The following is a 23,498-nucleotide window of genomic DNA, read 5'->3' as shown; positions in this document are numbered from 1 at the left end:
TTTGTAAGCTCTGTTGAGAAAGCTAATCTCCTTGCAAAGCAGTTCGCTGCCAACTCTACACTGCCAGATAGTGTCATGACTCCTCCAGTACTTGAGTGTAAACGGTTCCATGGGACGAATCTTCTTTCGCACTCGTACAGTGGCAAGGGTCCTGAAAGACCTTGACATACACAAATCCGCTGGCCCGGATAGTATCCCTCCCATCGTTCTGAAGAGGTGTTCTTCCACGCTGGCAAAATTACTGCGTAAGCTTTTTCATCTGTCCTACTCTACTGGACTCGTTCCGAGTGGATAGAAAACCGCATTTGTCCAGCCTGTCTTTAAAAAAGGCGAATCCTCCTCACCCTCCAACTATCGACCAATTGCACTCACGTCCCTTCTTTCCAAGGTCATGGAAACGCTGATTAATTTCCAGCTTAAGAAATATCTTGAAGAACGGAAGCTTCTTAATGACCGGCAGTACGGCTTTCGTAGCAATAGGTCCACTGGTGATCTGATGGTATATCTCACCGAACAGTGGAACAAATCTTTGCATCGTTTTGGAGAAAGCAAGATTATTGCGCTTGATATTTCAAAGGCATTTGATAGAGTTTGGCATCAAGCTCTCTTATCGAAAATGCATGCATTTGGTATCGATGATTCTCTTCTTCATTGGATTAGAAATAACCTTTCGGGCCGTTCAATACAAGTCGTATTGGATGGTTTCAAGTCTGAAACCCACAAAATAAACGCTAATGTGCCCCAGGGCTCCGTTTTGTCTCCGACTCTCTTTCTCATTTTCATTAATGATTTGCTCTCTGAAACTTCTAATCCATTAAATTGTTTCGCAGATGATAGTACCCTCAGCTTTTCATATTCGTTTGAAGATTCACACCCATGTCCCTCGGATGTGGATTTTCAACGACAAAATATGATAAGCTCATTAAATTCTGACCTTGGCAGCATTGTTCAATGGGGAATAAGAAATCGTGTAGAATTTAATGCATCAAAAACACAATGCTGCTTACTATCATTAAAACGGAACCTTCCACCCATGCCACTGTCAATGAGTGGCACTTGCATCGAGGAAACTGAGAAACTTTCCATTCTCGGTATGAGTGTAACAAACCACCTTCTGTGGAACGAACACATATTCGATGTCGCCAAAAACGCTGCGAAATGTTTAGGTTTTCTCCGAAGATGCAAGAAATTCTTCTCATCTTCTGATCTAGCTGTAATCTATAAAGCTTACATTCGACCAAAACTTGAATACAATTGTCACATCTGGGCAGGTGCTCCGATAACGTATTTGAGTTTCTTGGACAGAATACAAAAACGTGCTTTCAAAATGATAGATGATAGATCGATAACTGAGACAATTGCGTCCCTAGACCACCGACGTAATGTGTCATGTCTCTCCTTGTTTTATCGCTATTTTTATAAACAATGTTCAGATGAAATAGCTAGTTGCATTCCTCCCCTGAAAAAATTTAACCGTAATACTCGCGCTTCTAGGAATGCTCATCAGTTCACCCTTGAGCCCAACTTCGGACGTACCGTCAAATACAGAGATTCTTTCTTTAGCCGCACCACACGAATGTGGAATATATTACCCGCCTCTGTTTTTCCTTGCTATTTTAATGTCCAGAGCTTTAAAACTAATGTGCATCGGTTTCTCCTTTTAAATCCCTCCCTATTTTCCTGAAGCTCGCACTGTGTTTAACATATTAAGGGTATTTAACTCCCTTTAGTGCGCGTTAATTATAAAAAAAAAAAAAAAAAATACCATTTGATCTTCCCAAAAGTCTTTGTCTTTTTGTTGTCGTTCACTGTCTCCATAAAAAATTCTGTCAGTAGGAGACGGTGTTGGTGGGCGATCGCTTCTCCCAGTATCACTTTACAATCCTTTCATTTTTCCACCACTGCTGTAAGTGACCAGGTGTCGGCTTTGTTTGATGAACATGGTATTAAGTACGATAAGACCATATGTTTTGCACGAGCTCAGGATGTCTTCACCAGGAGAGTTCCTGATGCCGTATCCGAGGCCTCCATGGCAATCTTCATAGTCTTCGTTTGTTTTCCCTACATGTCCATTTAAATCTCCGCCCACGAACAAAAACTCTTCCTTTGGGATGTCCTTAAGTAGGTTGTGAAAATCTAGCCAAAATACATCTTTTTCCACCTGCTCACATCCAATTTGGGGAGCATATGCAGTGACAATATTCCACAACTTTCCTTTAATCACCAATTTAAGGGACATCAAACGGTCACTGGATTTCGAAATGGACAATATGCTGCCTAAGAGGTCTTTTGCAAGGATGATTCCGATTCCGTTCTTACCCTTTTCCGTTCCATAGTAGAACATCTTGTAATTTTTTGTCCTTGTATCCAAGAAACGGGCCCTATTTCCCGTGTTACGCCATTTCGTTTCTTGGACACACAAGATGTCTACTCGCCTTCTTATCATCATCTCTTCCAGCTCGAAGCTTCGACCTGTCATACTCCCAACGTTCCAACTCGCAACTCTCAGATTTTGTATAATCTGTGGCATTACTTTGCTAGCCCCCGGAATCCGTCTAGCTCTGACCCGAGCATTGCTACTCGGTCCAGGATCAGTACCATTAGTAATGGTAGTGCCTGGCGGGGTAGTGTCATTTCTTTGGACGAGTACTTCCATAATGCTTCAGTTCACAAAATCTTGCGAAACGTTGTTGATGTTTTGTTTCGACGCGTGCATACTCCAGTTTTGTATTTGATCTCTCTTTAACAGCACCGGTGATCTCCAGTCGTGCCAACCCAGGGACTGGCATGCACACTTTTGGGAAAGTTTACAGGTGTTAAGTGTCGCTAGGTTCACCTTGGTGTTTGTGACCTAGATAAATTTGCTCCTTTAGTCGCCTTTTACGACAAGCGGGGAGGCGCTGCAGGAATATTCTAACCCGTCCCTGCACAGGGACCGAAGCCGAGTTATTCCCAAAAAACGATATTTTTGGGTGTTTTCGCACCGGTTTTGCATGCGTTCATTTATCAATTGCTTGGCCATCTTTGGTGATAATGAGCTAATATTTTCTGTAAAATGCAGGACACGAATAGGGCTACTAAATAGGTTAGAAAAATGTCAATCATGAGATCAACTTTTTTCGAAATAATGACAAAAATTTGTTTTTTAACAACAAGAATTTGACTTAAAATGGCTGCCATTTTGTATTTACTTAATCAAATACAATGAAATTACATACAACGATAGAAAATATTATAAGGAAGAGAATGTATGTTTATTTTTTGGTCTACGACAATATGGACCAAAGATATTAGCTTAGAAGTAAAATATCCCTATATCCGCTATAAAAATATAGCAAAAGTGAACAAAAATTATACATTGTATAGGTAAGGTAGTTAAACCACTATCAAGATTCAAGACCTTATTATCTATTGTCCACCTTTAGGTATACATTTCATATACCTACACAAAAATAAGAAATTTGGTTATTAATTTATTTTTAGTTTTGTTATCAGTTATCACATTTTAAAGTTAATTAAAATTAAGATGATTCCGAATTATACAGTTTATGTGCCGGTTTTTTTCTTAATTTATTTGCTGTTTGAATGTTTATCGGTATATAGCTGAACTTTGGGTTATAGCAAAGCTCCAGTGTATAAAAATAGTTTGAGATTAGTAGCCCAGTAATTTTAGTCATTTTTAAGCCAAATCTGCGGAATAATTCCTACTGGGCTGAATTTTGGTATACAGCTTAATGACGGCTTTGTTATGAAGATGTGAAAAATCGACATTGATATCGTGTCCGCGTTAAGAGTTATAGGGGTCAAAAGGTCACAAAAACTGGGTTTTCACGATTTTCAGCAAAACGGTAAGTCTTATCAAAAAATTTTCAATGCAAGAATTGTAGACCAGATTATTATATATAAAAAGTGTCATGACACTTTTTTTCCTAAGACCCACCGTTTCTTAGGTATAAAGATTCAAAAAATTGAAGTTTAGTTGTAATCGTCATAATCCTATTCCTGAAAAAAAAACTCCTAACTGAAAAGTTCCTGAAATTTCATTATTTTTTTAGCTTGAATTTCGTTCCTCAACTGTTAAGAATATGGGGAAACCAAAAAAAAATGGAAATTTTCGCCATTTTTCCGATTGGGGCCCTTCTCCCGAAACCATTTCCCTGGAAATTTTTGTTTAGAATATGTCTGAAAATATACAGGGTGTGCAATAGAGAATGGACAACCCTAAAACGGCTTATAGCTACACTTATGATTATTCTAAAAACAGATAGAAAAAAGTTCTATCGCAACCAGTTCATAAAATATGGACTTTTTTTCGTTCAGTGTATTTTAAATTTTATCATCTTATGTTTTCGTTCACTACAACCACGAATGAATGAATTTTATTTATTTCTTTTTTTTATAATTTTCTACAATAATTGGATGAGTACATAAACACTTTAAAAATTTCATAGCTATTGCACATTTTCGTAAAAAAATTTTGAAATCTGTTTTTTGATGCAAAATGTAAAAAAAGTATTTTATGAAAAATTTTAAACATCTGTGGTATAAAATAAATCTATAGATACCTAGGTGGCCAACTTTCTTAAAAATATTCTGGTATAAGGAGAATATTTTTAAGGAAGATGGTCACCTAGGTTTCTATAGATTTATTTTATACCGCAGGTGTTTAAAATTTTTCATAAAATACTTTTTTTACATTTTGCATCAAAAAACAGATTTCAAAAATTTTTTTACGAAAATGTGCAATAGCTATGAAATTTTTAAAGTGTTTATGTACTCATCCAATTATTGTAGAAAATTATAAAAAAAAGAAATAAATAAAATTCATTCATTCGTGGTTGTAGTGAACGAAAACATAAGATGATAAAATTTAAAATACACTGAACGAAAAAAAGTCCATATTTTATGAACTGGTTGCGATAGAACTTTTTTCTATCTGTTTTTAGAACAATCATAAGTGTAGCTATAAGCCGTTTTATGGTTGTCCATTCTCTATTGCACACCCTGTATATTTTCGGACATATTCTAAACAAAAATTCCCAGGGAAATGGTTTCGGGAGAAGGGCCCCAATCGGAAAAATGGCGAAAATTTCCATTTTTTTTTGGTTTCCCCATATTCTTAACAGTTGAGGAACGAAATTCAAGCTAAAAAAATAATGAAATTTCAGGAACTTTTCAGTTAGGAGTTTTTTTTTCAGGAATAGGATTATGACGATTACAACTAAACTTCAACTTTTTGAATCGTTATACCTAAGAAACGGTGGGTCTTAGGAAAAAAAGTGTCATGACACTTTTTATATATAATAATCTGGTCTACAATTCTTGCATTGAAAATTTTTTGATAAGACTTACCGTTTTGCTGAAAATCGTGAAAAACCAGTTTTTGTGACCTTTTGACCCCTATAACTCTTAACGCGGACACGATATCAATGTCGATTTTTCACATCTTCATAACAAAGCCGTCATTAAGCTGTATACCAAAATTCAGCCCAGTAGGAATTTTTCCGCAGATAAAACCTAAAATTACTGGACTATAGGTATTATTTTTTTTTTGTCTAATAAATCAAAATGTTTTCTTCAACCGTGACAAGTTTTTTTCTAGTCCTAGCATTTTTATTGTTTCTGCAATAATTGCATTTCCAGCTATCCTTCCACCGATTTCAGTATCAATTACCTCAACAAAGTTAAAGAACTTCTTCAAGGAGTTGAATTGATTCCTTTGAATCAAGACTTAAGCACTGAAGGAATAATTCGATACACATTGGGTAGTCGTGTTTGAAGTAAGAATTTTGTTTTTATTTTTTACTATATTTTTTTTTTATTTAGTCATCAAAAACATTTACATTTCCGATGATAAACAACTTAGAATGTCTTCAAGCTCAGTTGGTCCAAGTGAGAGTCCATTCAACATTCAGATGCGTTTAGAATACCAATCTGAGACGACTTATGTTCAAGTTGATATTAAACAAAACTCTACTGATAGCCAAGCTTATGCTGTGTCAAATGGAAAGAGAGGAGGAATTGATGTCATTGTAGTGGCTAACAATACTTATTATTTTAACCAAACAACTACGATTTATGGAATCAACAAATAGTTGCAGCAATTTAATTTGTAATGGTATGTATTTTCAAAAATCACACATTTAAAAGTTGGTAGAATGTCAGAAATTAAATAAACCATTCTATGGCTAGTACCGTCAACAATGTTCAAGAGATAGACCATGTTTAGAAACAAACTTTAAAAGTTTTTCATCAAAATCCTTTGAATCGTTTTTGAGAAAATTTTTCTTTTTTCAGGTGTGGTAATGCTAATTACCATTACTTTTTGGTCATACAAAATTATTTGGAATAATTTTTCTGGAGAGTGGCCAAAATAATTCGCCACGTGCCAAGTTTGAAATTGATCGGTCCATCCGTTTAGACCTTAGTTCCTTATACAGATAGACAGAAAGACGAACTTGCGAGACTTATGACTTTTTATCCCAAAAAATAATGAAAATTCGAATTATCACAACATTTTTGATAATAAAATTATATTTTAAGTTTGTGAATGCTTTTATACGCGTCTTGTACTCTGTATCTTTTAAGGCCCCTATATCCCGGAGGCCTTGCTAAATGTGATACAACTGATACAGCGGTTGTTACGCCCCTGCTTAAACCAAGATGTGCAACTAAATCCATTTGTGCATTTCTGCAAAATCGCCAACACTGGTCGGTTTTCAGTTTTTTTTTATCTAACTTAAAAACCAACCCTACTTTTAGAATGGTTCAAAGACAAAGAATATTTAGTTTTCTTTAAAAATTGCTGATATCATAATATTATTTGAGGAGATGTACAAATTTCATGTACAAGACGTTTATATTGCATATAATTTCTTGGAAAAGTAACTTTTTTATCATATTAAATGAACGTCCTTTTTGTTCTCTGTGTTCAAAGTCCCTTCTTATATTTCAACTTCTTAAGAAGAAAAATTTTGTATTGCTATAAAGTTACGTTGCAGAAGAAATTCAGATTTCTTATCTATTTTTTATATGTTTCTTAATAAAATATTCTGTTTTTTGTTTTCTTTTCTTATAGGTTCCAGAGTAAAATATTCTCTATTTAGAAAGGTCTCAGATGGCAAAAAGAAGCAAACAATTTTTTTTGGAATAAGATTTTTGATTTTTTTTTTTTTTTAATTTTCAGATAATTTTTGGTTATTAGTCTTCAAGTATAATTATTTGTTTTTGATTTTGTTGATATATACTGGATTTTATTTATTTTATGTGAAATGTTGAAGGAGCCTGTTTCCCAATAAATAGCAGGCTTTGGTTATTAATCTACTAATTAAGTAGTAAATAGCAACAAGTATAGAAACAATTTCAATTGGATGACATTGGAAGACTATCAATGTCAAAAAAAAAAATTATCATTCGAAACATCATAATCTACATTGTATGTAGATTATTAGTTGACCGCAAATAACCCCAAAGAATATTTAACTTGTTATTATTATCAAGAGAACACGAAAATAAATTTCATATCTATAAGAAGGTCTTGCAAAACCCAATGTTAGTCCAATTCGAAAGTAGCCATTCAAGATCAGTCGCTTTTTAGTCAAGATCGCGTCGCGGTTAAAAAGATGAACATTAAAAATCAGTTATTTTTATTAGCAATAATTATTGCTATTTTCACTCAGATTTGTAGTGCAAGTAAATACAATATAAGCTTCGCAGAGCTGGAAAATGTGAAGTGTACTATTTAGATGGTACACATAGTCAGTTCAAAGAATCATTCGAATTAAATTCTAAGAAAAACAATTTGAAAAAAGACAACGAACGATTACATTTGACATTTTACTTAATGGCTAGCAACACTTCCAACATACAGCTTTCAAATGAAAATAATACATTATGTGATGGGCATTGTTATGAAATCGGTAAGGTATTTAAGTTTTCTTTTTGAATCCTGGCTACATTTTCAAAGTAAATTCAACTTATCCTATAACTTTACAGCTCTTGGTTGTGAGTATTCAGGGATTTTTAGACCACAACCTAATAATAAGTTTCTTGCAAAAAAAAAACTGTCTCCCAACATGTTATCGACTTTTGATCCAATGCCAGTTGAAATAATTCAAACGAATGGTAAAAGTGATTCACTAAAGTAAAAATGTTTGAACTTATTAATGTGTGATTTTATTTTCAGAAGGAGAATTGATTGTAAATATACCCGGTTATGCAGAACCTCTTATGAAATATTTGGATCCAAATCCTGTGGATATCAAGTATTTAAGCTTTGCTTCTAATAAAAAAAACACCAGCAAAGTGGTTCTACAACTGCGAATTCAATGAAAATTGTGAGTAAATAGTGATTCATATTTTGATAAAATCTTTGTGTGATTGTAATTGTTAATTACGTTTCCTATAAGATTTTACATAATTGAATTTACTGTTTGATACTTTGATTGTATCTTTAATGTCAAAAATAGGAAAAAAACGAGTTTAAGGAAATTCATTATAAAAAACAATGTTTTATTTTTTGTAAAAAAAAATATTTAAATACAAAATTTTAGAAACGAAATTTTGGCACTTACAGTAAGTGTTTCGTTTTTTGTTCATGCCTTCACTTCATAGAACAATAAATTCCAAAGTAGATCCTGTTTGTTATTGCAAAACAGATTCTAAGGCAGTTCACTAGGGAACTCATCTGGATTATGGGTGTATTTAGGCTCTTTAATTCCATAGAATCTTAATTTACACATTTTTGTTACCAATGCGGAGTTTGAAATTAACGTTATATAAAAATTATATTAAAAATTTCAGTGTTCTATTAATTAATGGCTGAATATGTATATCTTCCATTTCAGCCAACAAAGAGGCCCAAAATATGTGTCATTGTGGAGTTAAAAATGTCAGCAGTATTAAGTCATTAGCAGCTACAAAATTAAAACAAGAACATTGTGTTAAAAAACAGACGAACTCGAAAGAAAAAAACAATGGAGATCAATTATTATTGACTTCAAAGTTGTTATCAGCCATATATTCTAGTATTACAAAATTGACTTTAAAATTATCGGCCATGGATTCCCGTATTACAAACCTCCCAGATTATTTTTTGACTGATCTTGTTAAAAAACAAACAAACTACAATGAAAAACACAATGAAGATCATTTATTATTGACTTCAAAGTTATCGGCCATGGATTCTCGTATTACAAACTTGACAGATTATTTTTTGACTCATCTTGTTAAAAAACAAACAAACTACAATGAAAAACAGAATGAAGATCATTTATTATTGACTTCAAAGTTATCGGCCATGGATTATCGTATTACAAACTTGACAGATTATTTCTTGACTGATCTTGTTAAAAAACAAACAAACTACAGTGAAAAATACAATGAAGATCAATTATTATTGACTTCAAAGTTATCGGCCATGGATTCTCGTATTACAAACTTGACAGATTATTTTTTGACTCATCTTGTTAAAAAACAAACAAACTACAATGAAAAACAGAATGAAGATCATTTATTATTGACTTCAAAGTTATCGGCCATGAATTCCCGTATTACAAACCTCACAGATTATTTTTTGACTGATCTTGTTAAAAAACAAACAAACTACAATGAAAAACACAATGAAGATAATTTATTATTGACTTCAAAGTTATCGGCCATGGATTCTCGTATTACAAACTTGACAGATTATTTTTTGACTGATCTTGTTAAAAAACAAACAAACTACAGTGAAAAATACAATGAAGAACAATTATTATTATTGGCTTCAAAGTTGTCAGTAATAGAATCTCGTATTACAAACTTAACAGATTATTTTTTATCTGATTGTGTTGAAACACAAACAAACTCCAAAGAGAAAAACAATGAAGATCAATCATTAACTTCAAAGTTATTGTCCACAGATCCTAACATGATAAAATTGATGGAATATTTTTTGTCTGGAACTGGACCCTTTAACAGACATAATTCATTTTTTAATGGCTTAGTTCCAACACTGAATAATTTTGATGACGATCAAGTCATAGAGTTTCAACAGGGAGTTATTGAGGTGATGAAAAAAATCAAAAACGGAAACACTCCAACAACTACAAAAAAAGCGATACCGAAAATAGATGTACGGAGAGGAAATGGTATTTGAAGGAAAAGCTTCTCCAATCATTTTAATTTTCTTTTTCTCCGAAACTTGGAAAGCTTTATTATGTCTTATATTTTTTGTTTGTGTATACGATTCGATCAACTCTCGTAAATTAATTAAATAAATATGTTTTGTTAAGAATTTCCAAATGGTATTTTTTGAATTTGTATTATTTTCCCATGGTTAGATTATGTACGATAACAGTGTCTGGCGAATTAAAGGCAACAAATTCTCGGTAGCTTGCAACACATTCCCACTAAAGATGAGATTTTTCCCAAAAAAACGGAATCAAAAGTCTTTTATTATTGACGGCTTTTAAGTAATCACCTACTGTTCATCGATTTTGAGAAGCTTTAAGGAGTTTATTTAGCTTCTTTTGAATCAAAGGGGAAAGGGTATTTTTTTTTTAAATATTTAATTTCCTATGGAAATTACGAATTAAATGAGTTTAAATACATTTTTTTCATGTGAAAGGGTGTTTTTTTTAGGTGTAGAGAAAATATGGGTAGGTATAATGAAAAAGTGAGTAATACTAGAGTAATACTAGTGGTACCCTATTAAAATTTAGCAATTATGATACTTTTGAGATTAAAAACCAGAATCTTAAGTGTCTATAAGAATATCATGGTTGAAAGGGTGTTTTTTTTTAGTGAAAACAAAAATGATGGGCCATCCTAATGATATTTGGTTAAAATGTTGAATTTGGGATGGAAAGCAAGAATAAAGAGTTTTCATATGGTTCGTGTAAAACGTATAAGAACGTATGTATAAATGTTCAATTTGTCATCACAACCAACAAATAAAATGATTCATTTGCTTTTTGGGACCAACTACAGATTTTGAAACAGCCTTTCACCTAATTTTTTTTTATGAAAACTTGCTTTCGATCTATATGTCAAAAAACAAGCACTCTTGTTTTTAATCGGCAATAACTTTTCTTAGAGCAATGCCATTAGATTCAACATCAATAAATACCCATAATTTTGTTCACTATAGTTATTTTCGACATCTACCCCCATCCTCTTGTCCGCGAAAAAAACACCCTTCCTCCCAACTTTTTTTTTATAGACTTTTTTGTCCTTGGTTCTTATCCCAAGAGCAAACTTTTTGCCAAGTTTCATGAGTGTACACATTTTTTTTTATTTGTTCATTTTATGTACTATTTTACCTGCACTACATGACGAAGTTTAACAAAGGGTAATATTTTTATTAGGGTGGGTCCAAAAAAATCGAAATTCATTTTTTTTGATTTGGTACCTCGAAAACTCGATTGCTAGACACCTCTAGAATATACTCACCAAATATGAGCTCTTTATCTTAATGGGAATGTCCTCCGCTTTTCAATTTTCCATTTTTACATCAAGCTGTAAAAAAAATATTTTTTTTTTTACTAATTGAATTTTTAGCCAATTTTTTTACATATTCTTGAACGCTCTTGAACGCTCTACAGAAAAGGTTAAATACACTTTTTTGAATTATCTAACCGTTTAGTAGATATTTGTGGTCCAAAAATCGAGAAAATCTTTAAAAATTCGTTTTTTGTTCTTAATTTTGTAACAAATTGAAAATTTATAATAATCAAACGCGCATGACATATTATTGTAGGAAACAGATTGCTCCACAAAAAAGGTCTTATTAACTTTTTTTTTATTAATCTAACCATTTGAAAGATATTCGAGGTCAAAGTTAAACAAAAATATAAAAACTTTTTTACTTTTCAAAATTTTCTACTTCACTGAAAAGTCATTATTATTAAATTAGTAAGATGGATTATTATAAAGGCTTAAATGTTCTACAAAAAAGTGCTTGGCATCAAATTGGTTGCTTTTACCGTTTAGAAGATATGCAATCTGTTCCCCACAAGAATGTTGTAGGTAGAGTTTTAAGATTCTTAGTTCTTATAAAACCATCGAAGCTTGTTCACCAAGTTAAAAAAAAAAAAAAAAAATTATCTATTCATGTCAGCTGTTATGAAAACTCTCTCTCACACAATTCAACCCCTTAAAAAACACCCTTTCGCTAGTGTTCTATTTTTTCAACTAGAACCTCCCCCCGGCATTTCAAAAACCCTTCCACATTTTTTTTTACCAAATTTACTGTCCAAAAAAAATTTAATTTTGCACAGTGATTTGAGAAATACAGGGTGTTTCATGCTAGCTTTTTTTGGAACGGGATTACCAAAAATATATTTAATTTTTTGTTTGAAAACTAAAAAAAGTAATAGTATTTAGTATAGGCATAAACACGGCAATTATACTGAGTAAAAAGAAAAAAACTATATTTTTTTAAAAGTTGTTGTGCTAAGTTTATACAGGGTGTCCCAAAAGTAATGGATCAAACGAAATATGCTGATAGGCCAACTTTAGGACTCTCAGAATTTGGTAACTTGTTCATCCCAAATCCTTACGGTTTTCGATTTAATGCAGTTTTTGTGAAATTTCGAAAAATCCCGACTTGGCAACAGTATTTTGCTTCCTCCGCTCATAATTGATTTTTGTTTTTTACAATTCTTTCACTAAAACATTGAGAAATAATAAGAAATAATTAATTAATCAAAATATTTTTTATTTCATATGCCATTTTGCTGCAAATTAATTAACAGTTCCATGTTTAATAAAAACTCAATTTCGTAGTTTTATTTCAGAGCATCATACCGGAAAAAATTTGTATGGTGTGACACTGGTTTATTACTTTAAAAACTTGCCGTGTTATTGCAGTTTTTAAAAATGTATACAAGTTTCCAAAGATGAAATTAGAACGAAAGTTATTACAATTTAAATGCAAAAAAACAGGGGTTTTCAGAGCAAAATAACAAACAAAAAGCGAGGCTTTTATTCAAAAAGAAATAAACAAACAACAGCCGAGAAAATGTGTTTATTTTTCTTTGTTATTTTGCTGTGAAAAGCCCTGTTTTGTTGCATTTAAATTGTAATATCTTTAGTTCTAACTTCAACTTTGAAAACTTTTATACATTTTTGAAAACTGCAATAACACGGCAAGTTTTTAAAGCAATACACCAGTGTCACACCATACAAATTTTTTTCAAGGTGTTATTCTGAAATAAAAGTATGAAATTGAGTTTTTATAAAACATGGAACTGTTAATAAATTTGCATCAAAATGGCGTATGAAATAAAAAATATTTTGATTAATTAGTTATTTCTTATTATTTGGCAATGTTTTAGTGAAAGAATTGTAAAAAACAAAAATCAATTATGAGCGGAGGAAGCAAAATACTGTTGCCAAGTCGGGATTTTTCGAAATTTCACAAAAACTGCATTAAATCGAAAACCGTAAGGATTTGGGATGAACAAGTTACCAAATTCTGAGAGCCCTAAAGTTGGCCTATCAGCATATTTCGTTTGATCCATTACTTTTGGGACACCCTGTATACTGGTAAACTTGTAGCCTTTAATAAAACAAAGAAAACTTAGCAGCGTGTCCTTTTCCTCCGCGTCTATACAGCCTTCTTAGAAACCGTTCGAGAATACACCAAACTCGCATCTCGCAAAGCATTCCTATCGATAAATCAGTGCCCACTTATCATTATGACTTATATATTTTTCGTTTTGCCAACTTTTAAATTTCAGTTCATATTTTCTTATCTTTACCTTTTTATAGTTTATTGTACTAATACATTAAAAAGTCGTTTAGGAAAACAGAAATTTACTATTTAAAATGTATTCCCACACAAAAAACGGTATCTTTTTGAACTTTCTTGTTTACGGTTCCAAGATAACCGATTAATAACCTTTTATTCTTTTCTTCAGAAATTTTATTACCAAACTCGCGATCGATGACCGGGCATTAAACCTTTATCTGAAATTTTCAGTGGAATGAATGGATATGAACTTTAGATATAATTCAGATAAATACCCCGATATTGCATTGTTTCAAAATTAATCAAAATGTTACCTTCAATATTTGTTGTTTTGGCATTTCTTGTTTTGTCAACATATTCTTACCGGTCTGAAACTGGTAGCCAAACTTATGTGGAAGTCATAACTATCGACGATATTGTCAAACTCAAACTTAACGAAGGAGCAGAATTTATTCCTTTGACAAGAGACCTAGAGAATAGAGGGTTGATTAGTTATAAAATTTGACAGCGTGTTCCAAGTGTGTTTATTTATTTTTTGTATAAAAGAAATATTATAAAAAAAAATTTGTCTCCTAGATGATAGACTAGTCTCCAGAGTATCTGACTCAATATATTGGAATGTACCTCAAAACGTTCAGCTGCGTGTAGAATATCCATCTAAAGGGATTGGAGCTGTAGTAAGTTTTGTCGAATGTAATGTAAATCAAAGTTCTGAAAATGGAAGAGCTTATATTATATCGGGTGGATATGGACAGCGAAACATATGTTTTATAATATAAGCTTTTAGCACATTTTGGTTTAATTATGATTGTACAATATGGGGAAAATAATATTTTAAGGAATTGTCAAAATAGTAACATTATTCCTTAGTTCAATTATTTTAAATAAATTAATTTTATATTAAAATAGAATAGCTATCTGCATGAAATAAATAATAGAGGACCTAAAGGGCTTCCTTGTGGCACACCAAAGTTGACGTTAAATTGGTCCGATTGATCATTAGTAAAAGTAAGAGGATAATTTCTATTCTGCAAATATAGTGAAATCCACGTCAAAAATATGCTTACATTTTTTAAACAATTAATCGAAGACTTAACTAAAGTCTAAGAACACACATTCCGCTTTTCAAAAGAATAAAGGAAAAAAAGAAGTAAAATGGAGCAGATTTTTTGTAGAAATTTTTAATTTATTTTGAACGAAATCCTGTTGATTTTCGAAAATTATTGACTTGTCGTTAAACGTTAAAGAATAATATATTACCACAAATAATTATATACAGATATCTCATCTTCATAGAAAAAAGTGACATATGAAACTGAAAATCACCACTTTGAAGAGCTTTTAAAAAAGCTCTTTTCGATGAAAAATTTGAGAAATTTTAAAATGCTTTTATTTCTCTTTGGAATTTTGATTATTTATTCTCTGATTCTCTTTTACGTGGTCTTTGAGAGTGAGTATCATGTGTTTTCACGGCTCTGCCTCAGACAGAGCGAGAAGATCTTTTTGTATTCATATTCGTTTGAAGATTCACACCCATGTCCTTCGGATGTGGATTTTCAACGACAAAATATGATAAGCTCATTAAATTCTGACCTTGACAGCATTGTTCAATGGGGAATAAGAAATCGTGTAGAATTTAATGCATCAAAAACACAATGCTGCTTACTATCATTAAAACGGAACCTTCCACCCATGCCACTGTCAATGAGTGGCACTTGCATCGAGGAAACTGAGAAACTTTCCATTCTCGGTATGAGTGTAACAAACCACCTTCTGTGGAACGAACACATATTCGATGTCGCCAAAAACGCTGCGAAATGTTTAGGTTTTCTATGAAGATGCAAGAAATTCTTCTCATCTTCTGATCTAGCTGTAATCTATAAAGCTTACATTCGACCAAAACTTGAATACAATTGTCACATCTGGGCAGGTGCTCCGATAACGTATTTGAGTTTCTTGGACAGAATACAAAAACGTGCTTTCAAAATGATAGATGATAGATCGATAACTGAGACAATTGCGTCCCTAGACCACCGACGTAATGTGTCATGTCTCTCCTTGTTTTATCGCTATTTTTATAAACAATGTTCAGATGAAATAGCTAGTTGCATTCCTCCCCTGAAAAAATTTAACCGTAATACTCGCGCTTCTAGGAATGCTCATCAGTTTACCCTTGAGCCCAACTTCGGACGTACCGTCAAATACAGAGATTCTTTCTTTAGCCGCACCACACGAATGTGGAATATATTACCCGCCTCTGTTTTTCCTTTAAAACTAATGTGCATCGGTTTCTCCTTTTAAATCCCTCCATATTTTCCTGAAGCTCGCACTGTGTTTAACATATTAAGGGTATTTAACTCCCTTTAGTGCGCGTTAATTATAAAAAAAAAAAAAAAAAAATAGAAAAGAAAAAAAAATCATGGGCATAACGATCTTGACTCTTGAGTTGGAATCGTTATTTTTCTGTATCTCTGAAATTTGTTCTTGTATTCTTGTTGTGTTTTTGCATTGCAAAATCGCGCTTTAACTGTTTCTTTTTTAAGGCGGGATTTTTGGAAGAAAAATAGAGCTGTGTGTGTGCAGATGGATTGTGGACATATATGTGTTTTTTTTCTGTCCATAGAAGTAGACCTTGTAGCTCGAGTATCGAGCAGCGCTGCCACCCCAAAGATAATTGAGCGCAGTATATTTCAAGAAAAAACGCAGAAGATTGCAATATACCGCAGTAGATTTTTAAATATACAAACAACATTCAAATCACAGAAATATATTTTACTACAACACAAGTTGAACAATAAGCTCAACAGTAAAAAAAAAAAAAAACAGCTCTATCTTCGGTTCCACGTCATTTCACATCATTTTGTTCGCCCGAAATCTTAACAGGTATTGCGAAGTTTAACTTTTCACCAGTAGCCAAAATAAAACTGAGCTAAAAGATGTCGGTAACTTCTCGAAATACCTGAAAAAGAGTTAAAAATACGACTAGTTTCCCGAACATTAACAACTTTTCGCCCGCAACTCAGAAGTAACAAGTGAAATTCAATTTTTCGTTTGGAATTTTGTTCACGTTAAACTCACGATAGGGCTGCATTTGAATTTTTCATTGAATACATTTAGAGTGAGTTAACGAGGCTCAGTATTTAAAATTTTGAAATGGACAACAATAGGTACTATCAAAATTTTTAAAAGGGGAGTAGATTCGTTTTGCTGCGCAGTAGATTTTCATTTGGGCTAAAAGCAGTAGATCTACTGCTAAAGGAGTAAGGTGGCAGCCCTGGTATCGAGTCGTCCTGGCGCACGTTTTTTGTTTCTTTCTATCAAAAGAATATACGATTGACGTTGGTCAGTCTGCCTCAACGAGAACGATTCATTAAAAAAAAAACAACACAAAAAACTTACTCAGTAGTTCAGTACCTACTCCATAGAGGAAGGAATACCTAGAGAGCCGACTCGTACCCCCCTTACCTAAAACACCCGCAAATTTAATTTCAGATAATCTCTCTTATTTTTCTCTTGTTTTCCTATCTGTGAATACGTGTGAAAAGTACAATTCGTTTAATACCTTCCTTTCACCAGTAGATGTCCTCACAAATTTTGAATTTAAAATGCACGGGAAAACTACCACATATAAGCACTGTGGAGTTTTTCCTCTCATTGCAGCTTGTAGGGTGGAAGAGAAAAACCAACCGAAGTCGCGTCTCTAGGTATTCCTTCCTCTATGACCTACTCACAAAAGATCTATTAGAAGAGAAAGAAAGAATAAGGAATATGTAATATAGAGCAAGATCCCAGGGTCGCCAGACATTACTTATTTTCTCAAGAAAAAAATGTATGGAATTACGTAGTGCCAGGACATACTATTAGTGAATGGATACTGGCTATCTTGTGCCGACGGCCATTTTACCACTAACAGGTGCTAAAGGTACGAAAAATACGTAGTTAGATTTCTTATTTTCTCAAGGCTGATTTTTATATATGATACTCAGGGAACTAATACATTAATTTTTGTAAGCTGCCAGACCCGTCGGATGGGCCTAACACCTTGCCAGACACGCATTTTAGTATACGGGAAAGTTAGATTTTGTTATATGGAGGTCTGGGAAAAAATTTATAACACATTTTGACTTCAGGACTCGAAAGAGTATCAAGACACGAGTCGAAAACCACATTTTGAACAATCGCATCTAGAGTCATTTGGCCGCCATTTTGTTTTTTTTTTTTAATTTCAATTTTTCACATAACTCATGTATTTTTGAATCTACAGAAACAAAATGTATTGCAAACTTGAAGATAATTTAATTTACTACAATATATGTTAAATTACTTTTTTCGATTATACCTTCGGTTTAAAGCTTTGAAAAAAATAGTTTAACTTTACTTATTTTCTCAAGCTTCATTTTTATACGAGTATATGATACTCAGGGAACTAATTCAATAAATGTTTGTAAGCTGCCAGACCATCGGATGGGCCTGACACCTTGCCAGACACGCACAAATGCTCGCTATGTGTATCAGCGCCAGCGCAGCGTGAGCATGTTTGTAAAGGAGTTTTATAACAAAGCTTCGTTAGATTTGTTATTAATAATCTAATGGGTCTTCCTAAGTATTGAAGTAAAATGTTTATTCTTAATAATACCAATAATTACCACAATATTAAATATATATACCTACCTACCTTTAAACTCAAAGCTCAAATTGATATTGATGAACAAATCGTTGTTAAGTTAAAAAGTGTTTTTCACTAGATATATTTGGGAAATTTATGTTTAAACAGTGAATTTAAGTGAATTTCAATAATGATACAGTTATTAATAACATTTGTTCATTATTTTCATAATGAGTTTAAAGGTAGGTATATATATTTAATATTGTGGTAATTATTGGTATTATTAAGAATAAACATTTTACTTCAATACTACGGAAGACCCATTAGATTATTAATAACAAATCTAACGAAGCTTTGTTATAAAACTCCTTTACAAACATGCTCACGCTGCGCTGGCGCTGATACACATAGCGAGCATTTGTGCGTGTCTGGCAAGGTGTCAGGCCCATCCGATGGTCTGGCAGCTTACAAACATTTATTGAATTAGTTCCCTGAGTATCATATATAAAAATAAAGCTTGAGAAAATAAGTACCTAAAGTTAAACTATTTTTGAAGTTATACTTCTTATGGGAGGGTGGGTATGAAAATTTACTTTTTGACAAGAATGTCAAAGGGATTATGACGCGATCACCCTGGGTAGCAGGGCTGTCGTTTCACCTTTAGAGTAGGCAGTACTTTAGTATTTAAAAATGTAGTACGCCGCAGTACGGCAAACATAAAACACACAACACGTTGCAAGTTACATGTTTCATGTGGCAAGTTGCATGTGGCAAGTCGTATGTGGCAAGTTGCGTGTGGCAAGTTACATGTGGCAAGTTGCATGTGGCAAGTTGCATGTGGTAATTTCCATGTGGCAAGTTGCCAGGGTTGCAAAAAGCTCACATTTCAGCTCAGCTCACAGCTCAGCTCAAATTTGAGCTAGGTACCATAGCTTAGCTCATTTGAGCTGAGCTGAAAGTGAGCTGAGCTGAAAGTGAGCGCCCCAACTTCCAACGCCTATATCTCGGAATTTTGAAAAAAATGAAAAAAAAAATTTTTGATGCCAAAAGGTAGCGGGGACTCTAACCTACATTTGGGTACAACTCTCATTCCTGTAGGTCTACGCGTTCTCAAACCGGGAGAACTTAAAAGTAAAAAAAAAAATAGGCACGATTCTGAAAAAATAGGCATGATGTGGCGGTTTAACATGGAAGGCGATTTTTTAAAAATCTGATAATGTGCAAAGCGTAGGCCCATGACACAAGCTATCATTTGGCATCACTCCCAAAAATTGCTCTAAAGCGGTTTAGCTTCCAGGAGCGTTTAAAGATTCGGGGATTTTTCGAAAAAAAAATTTACCCCAACTTTCAAACGCGATTTTCTCGGAATTTTGAAAAAAATCGAAAAACCGGATTATACCACTATCGGCTAGCTGAGAATATAAGCTTTCATATGGCACCACTCCCCTGTCTCTAGATCAAAGCGTTCCAACGACTATATCGTGGAATTTTGAAGAAAATGAAAATAAAATTTTTTGATGCCAAAAGGTAGCGGGGACTTTAACCTACATTTGGGTACAATTCCCATCCCTGTAGGTCCAGGCGTTCTCAAACCGGGAGAACTTAAAAGTAAAAAAAAAATAGGCACGATTCTGAAAAAATAGGCATGATGTGGCGGTTTAACATGGAAGGCGATTTTTCAAAAACCTGATAATGTGCAAAGCGTAGGCCCATGACACAAGCTATCATTTGGCATCACTCCCAAAAATTGCTCTAAAGCGGTTTAGCTTCCAGGAGCGTTTAAAGATTCGGGGATTTTTCGAAAAAAAAATGTACCCCAACTTTCAAAACCGATTTTCTCGGAATTTTGAAAAAAGTCGTTAAGCGTATACCGTACGTTCTGAACCGCACAACATGTGTACATTTCACAGAATAAATTGAAAACTACATGGACGCAAGGAGGATGAAAGAATTAATTTATTGTTCACTTGATAAAAATGTAAAAAAAATAAGTGGGGATTAATTACTTAATAATAGAAATTAAAAATATCAAATGAAATTCATTTACATAAAACTGAATGAGAAGTATAACTTCAGTCGCGTGTACAGTACATGTGTACACACACTCTTTTTTTTCAAAGCTTTAAGGTGTCTGGCAAAAAAAATGGCTGTCGGAATGGGTCTGGCAGTGTTAGTTATACGATTTTGTTCTTGTCTGAGTGCAACCTAGACGCCTAGGTTGTTGTTATATCTAATGCAAATTACCCTGTACTAAAACATTTTTCCTATATTAAAAAATTGCAACCTTTTTGAAGTTTTTTTCCTACAGATCAAAAACGGACTGTCAAATCGAAAAACCGTTAATGTAATAATTGAAGGTAATAAAAAGATCTACAACTTTTACTTCAAGTTAATTTTCAAAAAAGCTCAAATAAATGATATATGACGAAAATATGGTTTCAAAAAAAAACCACCCTAACTCTTAATCCGAAGGTATAATCGAAAAAAGTAATTTAACATATATTGTAGTAAATTAAATTATCTTCAAGTTTGCAATACATTTTTTTTCTGTAAATTCAAAAATACATAAGTTATGTGAAAAATTGAAATTTTTATTAAAAAAAAAAAATGGCGGCCAAATGACTCTAGATGCGATTGTTCAAAATGTGGTTTTCGACTCGTGTCTTGATACTCTTTCGAGTCCTGAAGTCAAAATGTGTTATAAATTTTTTCCCAGACCTCCATATAACAAAATCTAACTTTCCCGTATACTAAAATGCGTGTCTGGCAAGGTGTTAGGCCCATCCGACGGGTCTGGCAGCTTACAAAAATTAATGTATTAGTTCCCTGAGTATCATATATAAAAATCAGCCTTGAGAAAATAAGAAATCTAACTACGTATTTTTCGTACCTTTAGCACCTGTTAGTGGTAAAATGGCCGTCGGCACAAGATAGCCAGTATCCATTCACTAATAGTATGTCCTGGCACTACGTAATTCCATACATTTTTTTCTTGAGAAAATAAGTAATGTCTGGCGGCCCTGGGATCTTGCACTAATAGTATCTACATACATATTTGGGTTGGTTTTTTGTTTTTGTTTGTTTGTTTTTTTTTTTGCAATTTAGTTTTGTTTTTGTTTCCTTGGATGGCGCGATTGAGTAATTCTGTGTAGGTATGCAAAAGGATTGTGAATGCATTTTAAGAAAGTAGGTAGGTACCTAGTACTACCTACCTAATCAATGAATGAAATTTTGTTCTTTAATATTTTTTCATAGGATAGGTTAGGGTTAGGAATATACAAATGAGATCTGGTTTTGGGATATTTTTTGGAAATCAAGGAAAAAAGAATGCATGCACAGTTTTATTTGTTTGTGCATTGATTTGGTTTGTGTTTTTGTTGAACTGGGGTATGAAATCATGAGTATCTAATTAGGTAGGTGAAACAAGTCGGACTGGGGCAAAAGGGCCCGGGTGGCAAAATGAAAAAGGGGCACCGCTGCATACAAAAAAAATTACAATACTACAAACATTTCTCGAAGAAGAAAAGGATATTTAAGAGATTTAACGGATTTAGAAAGACAAGATTTAGTTCTTTTAGAAACCGTTACAAATTTATTTATAACAAATGCTAAGAAATAACCTCGAAAACTGATAAAAAGCGGCATTTTAGATATTCTAACGGGATTATCTCAAAAACGTGATGTGATAAAATTTTTTTGACTTCGGATTCGAGCTCAGCACCCAAAAAACCTAGGTACCTATAGAAAAGTATATCTTGGTGTCTGTAACAAAAACCTTGTTGACCAGTGTTATCTATAAATCAAGAACAAGAAACAGAACCTTACTACCTACTAAATTGGAAAAAAAGGAAATAAATTCCTCCTTTATTTAGTTCTTTTATTTTTCATGTCTTGTAGATAAACGAAAGGAATTACACATTCTAATTTTGTTGTTGTTTCGTTTGTTTAGAGTTAAGAAAATTACTAATTTAACAATAAAACTATTTAGTGGAGTAACTGAAGCTAAAAAATGTTGTAAAGGGCGGAAACAGATCCGATATTCATGATCTTTTCTTACAAACGTCGGTAATTTAAAAATACTCTTATTTCTATGAAAAATTGCTTGAAAAATTGCACGGCTTCCGTTTTGCTTTTAAAATTTAAATTACTTAAGACTTTAATTTGTGTTTGGTTGGTTTTTTTTTTCAAAAAAAAAATTCCTAAATGATATGAAAAGATTGCCTGAGTTATTTGAAGACATTATTAAAGCGGCAGAAGCAATTTTCTAACAAATTGACAAATTTCAAAATCAAGTATTGGGAAATTGAAAGCAGTGTATTTGAGAAACTGGTCCCCAAACTCAGAATTTTGAACTTATCTTTCATTTCTCTTAATATTAAGTAGGTACCTATAGAAGAACGGTCACGTAGTGAGCAATTACAGTGAAATTTAAACCCATAAAATTATGAAAATTATTATAAGATACCTAAACCATAAAAAATGATTTAGTTACATCACTAATCAATTTAATTCAGATGATAATTTAATACATAACATTTATTGATTCTGCATCAGCTACTAAGTACATTAATCAACAATATTTTTTTCGCGCAATATTCTTATATTATATGCATACAAAAGTGATTTATACAGGGTGATTCAGGAGTAATGTGCCAAAAAGCTAGAGCGTGTAGGTTAGGTCGAGACAAGAAAAACATCGTATGGGAGGGAGGGTCTATTCCCTTTCGTTTAGCGGGGAGGGGCAATTTAAAAAAAAATTGACTTATTTTGGAAAAAAAATTATTAAAAATCAAAGGTCATATAATAATAACGTGTTACACCTTTTTGTAAAGCCAAAACCCTTGTCTTTTACAAATATTTTAAACAAAGCCATTTTATGGCACAGTTTTTGAAAAATTAATTTTTATAATAAAAATTTTGAAAAAAAAAAATTTCAAAGTAATTTTTTTTCAAAATTTCATGTAATTAAGTACTATTTTAGTTTTTTAAATTCGATGCTCTTATTCATTAAACAAAACCAAATTGAAAAATATTTTGTGATTTTCGAAAAATTAACAAAAAAACCAAAACTACTTTTTTCTCATAAACCTCTTTATTTTTGGTTTTTACATGGCTGGACTTGTTGATAAATTAATTTATGAAACATTAACCATTCGT

The 23,498-nt window shown here is 32.7% G+C and overlaps 1 protein-coding gene across 4 annotated transcripts in view; it reads left to right on the top strand.

Moving 5' to 3' along the window:
* LOC129907672 (uncharacterized) overlaps positions 1 to 10,289 on the top strand; it is a 32,262-nt gene extending 21,973 nt beyond the window's left edge. For 2 of the 4 annotated variants that reach the window (XM_055983986.1, XM_055983987.1), the window contains exon 4: positions 8,847 to 10,289. In XM_055983986.1, coding sequence (XP_055839961.1) covers positions 8,847 to 10,138 — 1,292 coding nt within the window. In that variant the 3' untranslated portion in view covers positions 10,139 to 10,289. The other 2 variants (XR_008771126.1, XM_055983988.1) reach the window with 2 other exon arrangements.
* The last annotated feature ends 13,209 nt before the right edge of the window (positions 10,290 to 23,498 follow it).

The sequence above is a fragment of the Episyrphus balteatus genome, chromosome 1 (genome assembly GCF_945859705.1).
Source record: "Episyrphus balteatus chromosome 1, idEpiBalt1.1, whole genome shotgun sequence".
Classification (NCBI taxonomy): domain Eukaryota; kingdom Metazoa; phylum Arthropoda; class Insecta; order Diptera; family Syrphidae; genus Episyrphus; species Episyrphus balteatus.
The sequence above is the reverse complement of the archived record's forward strand: the minus strand, read 5'-3'. Positions and strand labels throughout refer to the sequence as shown.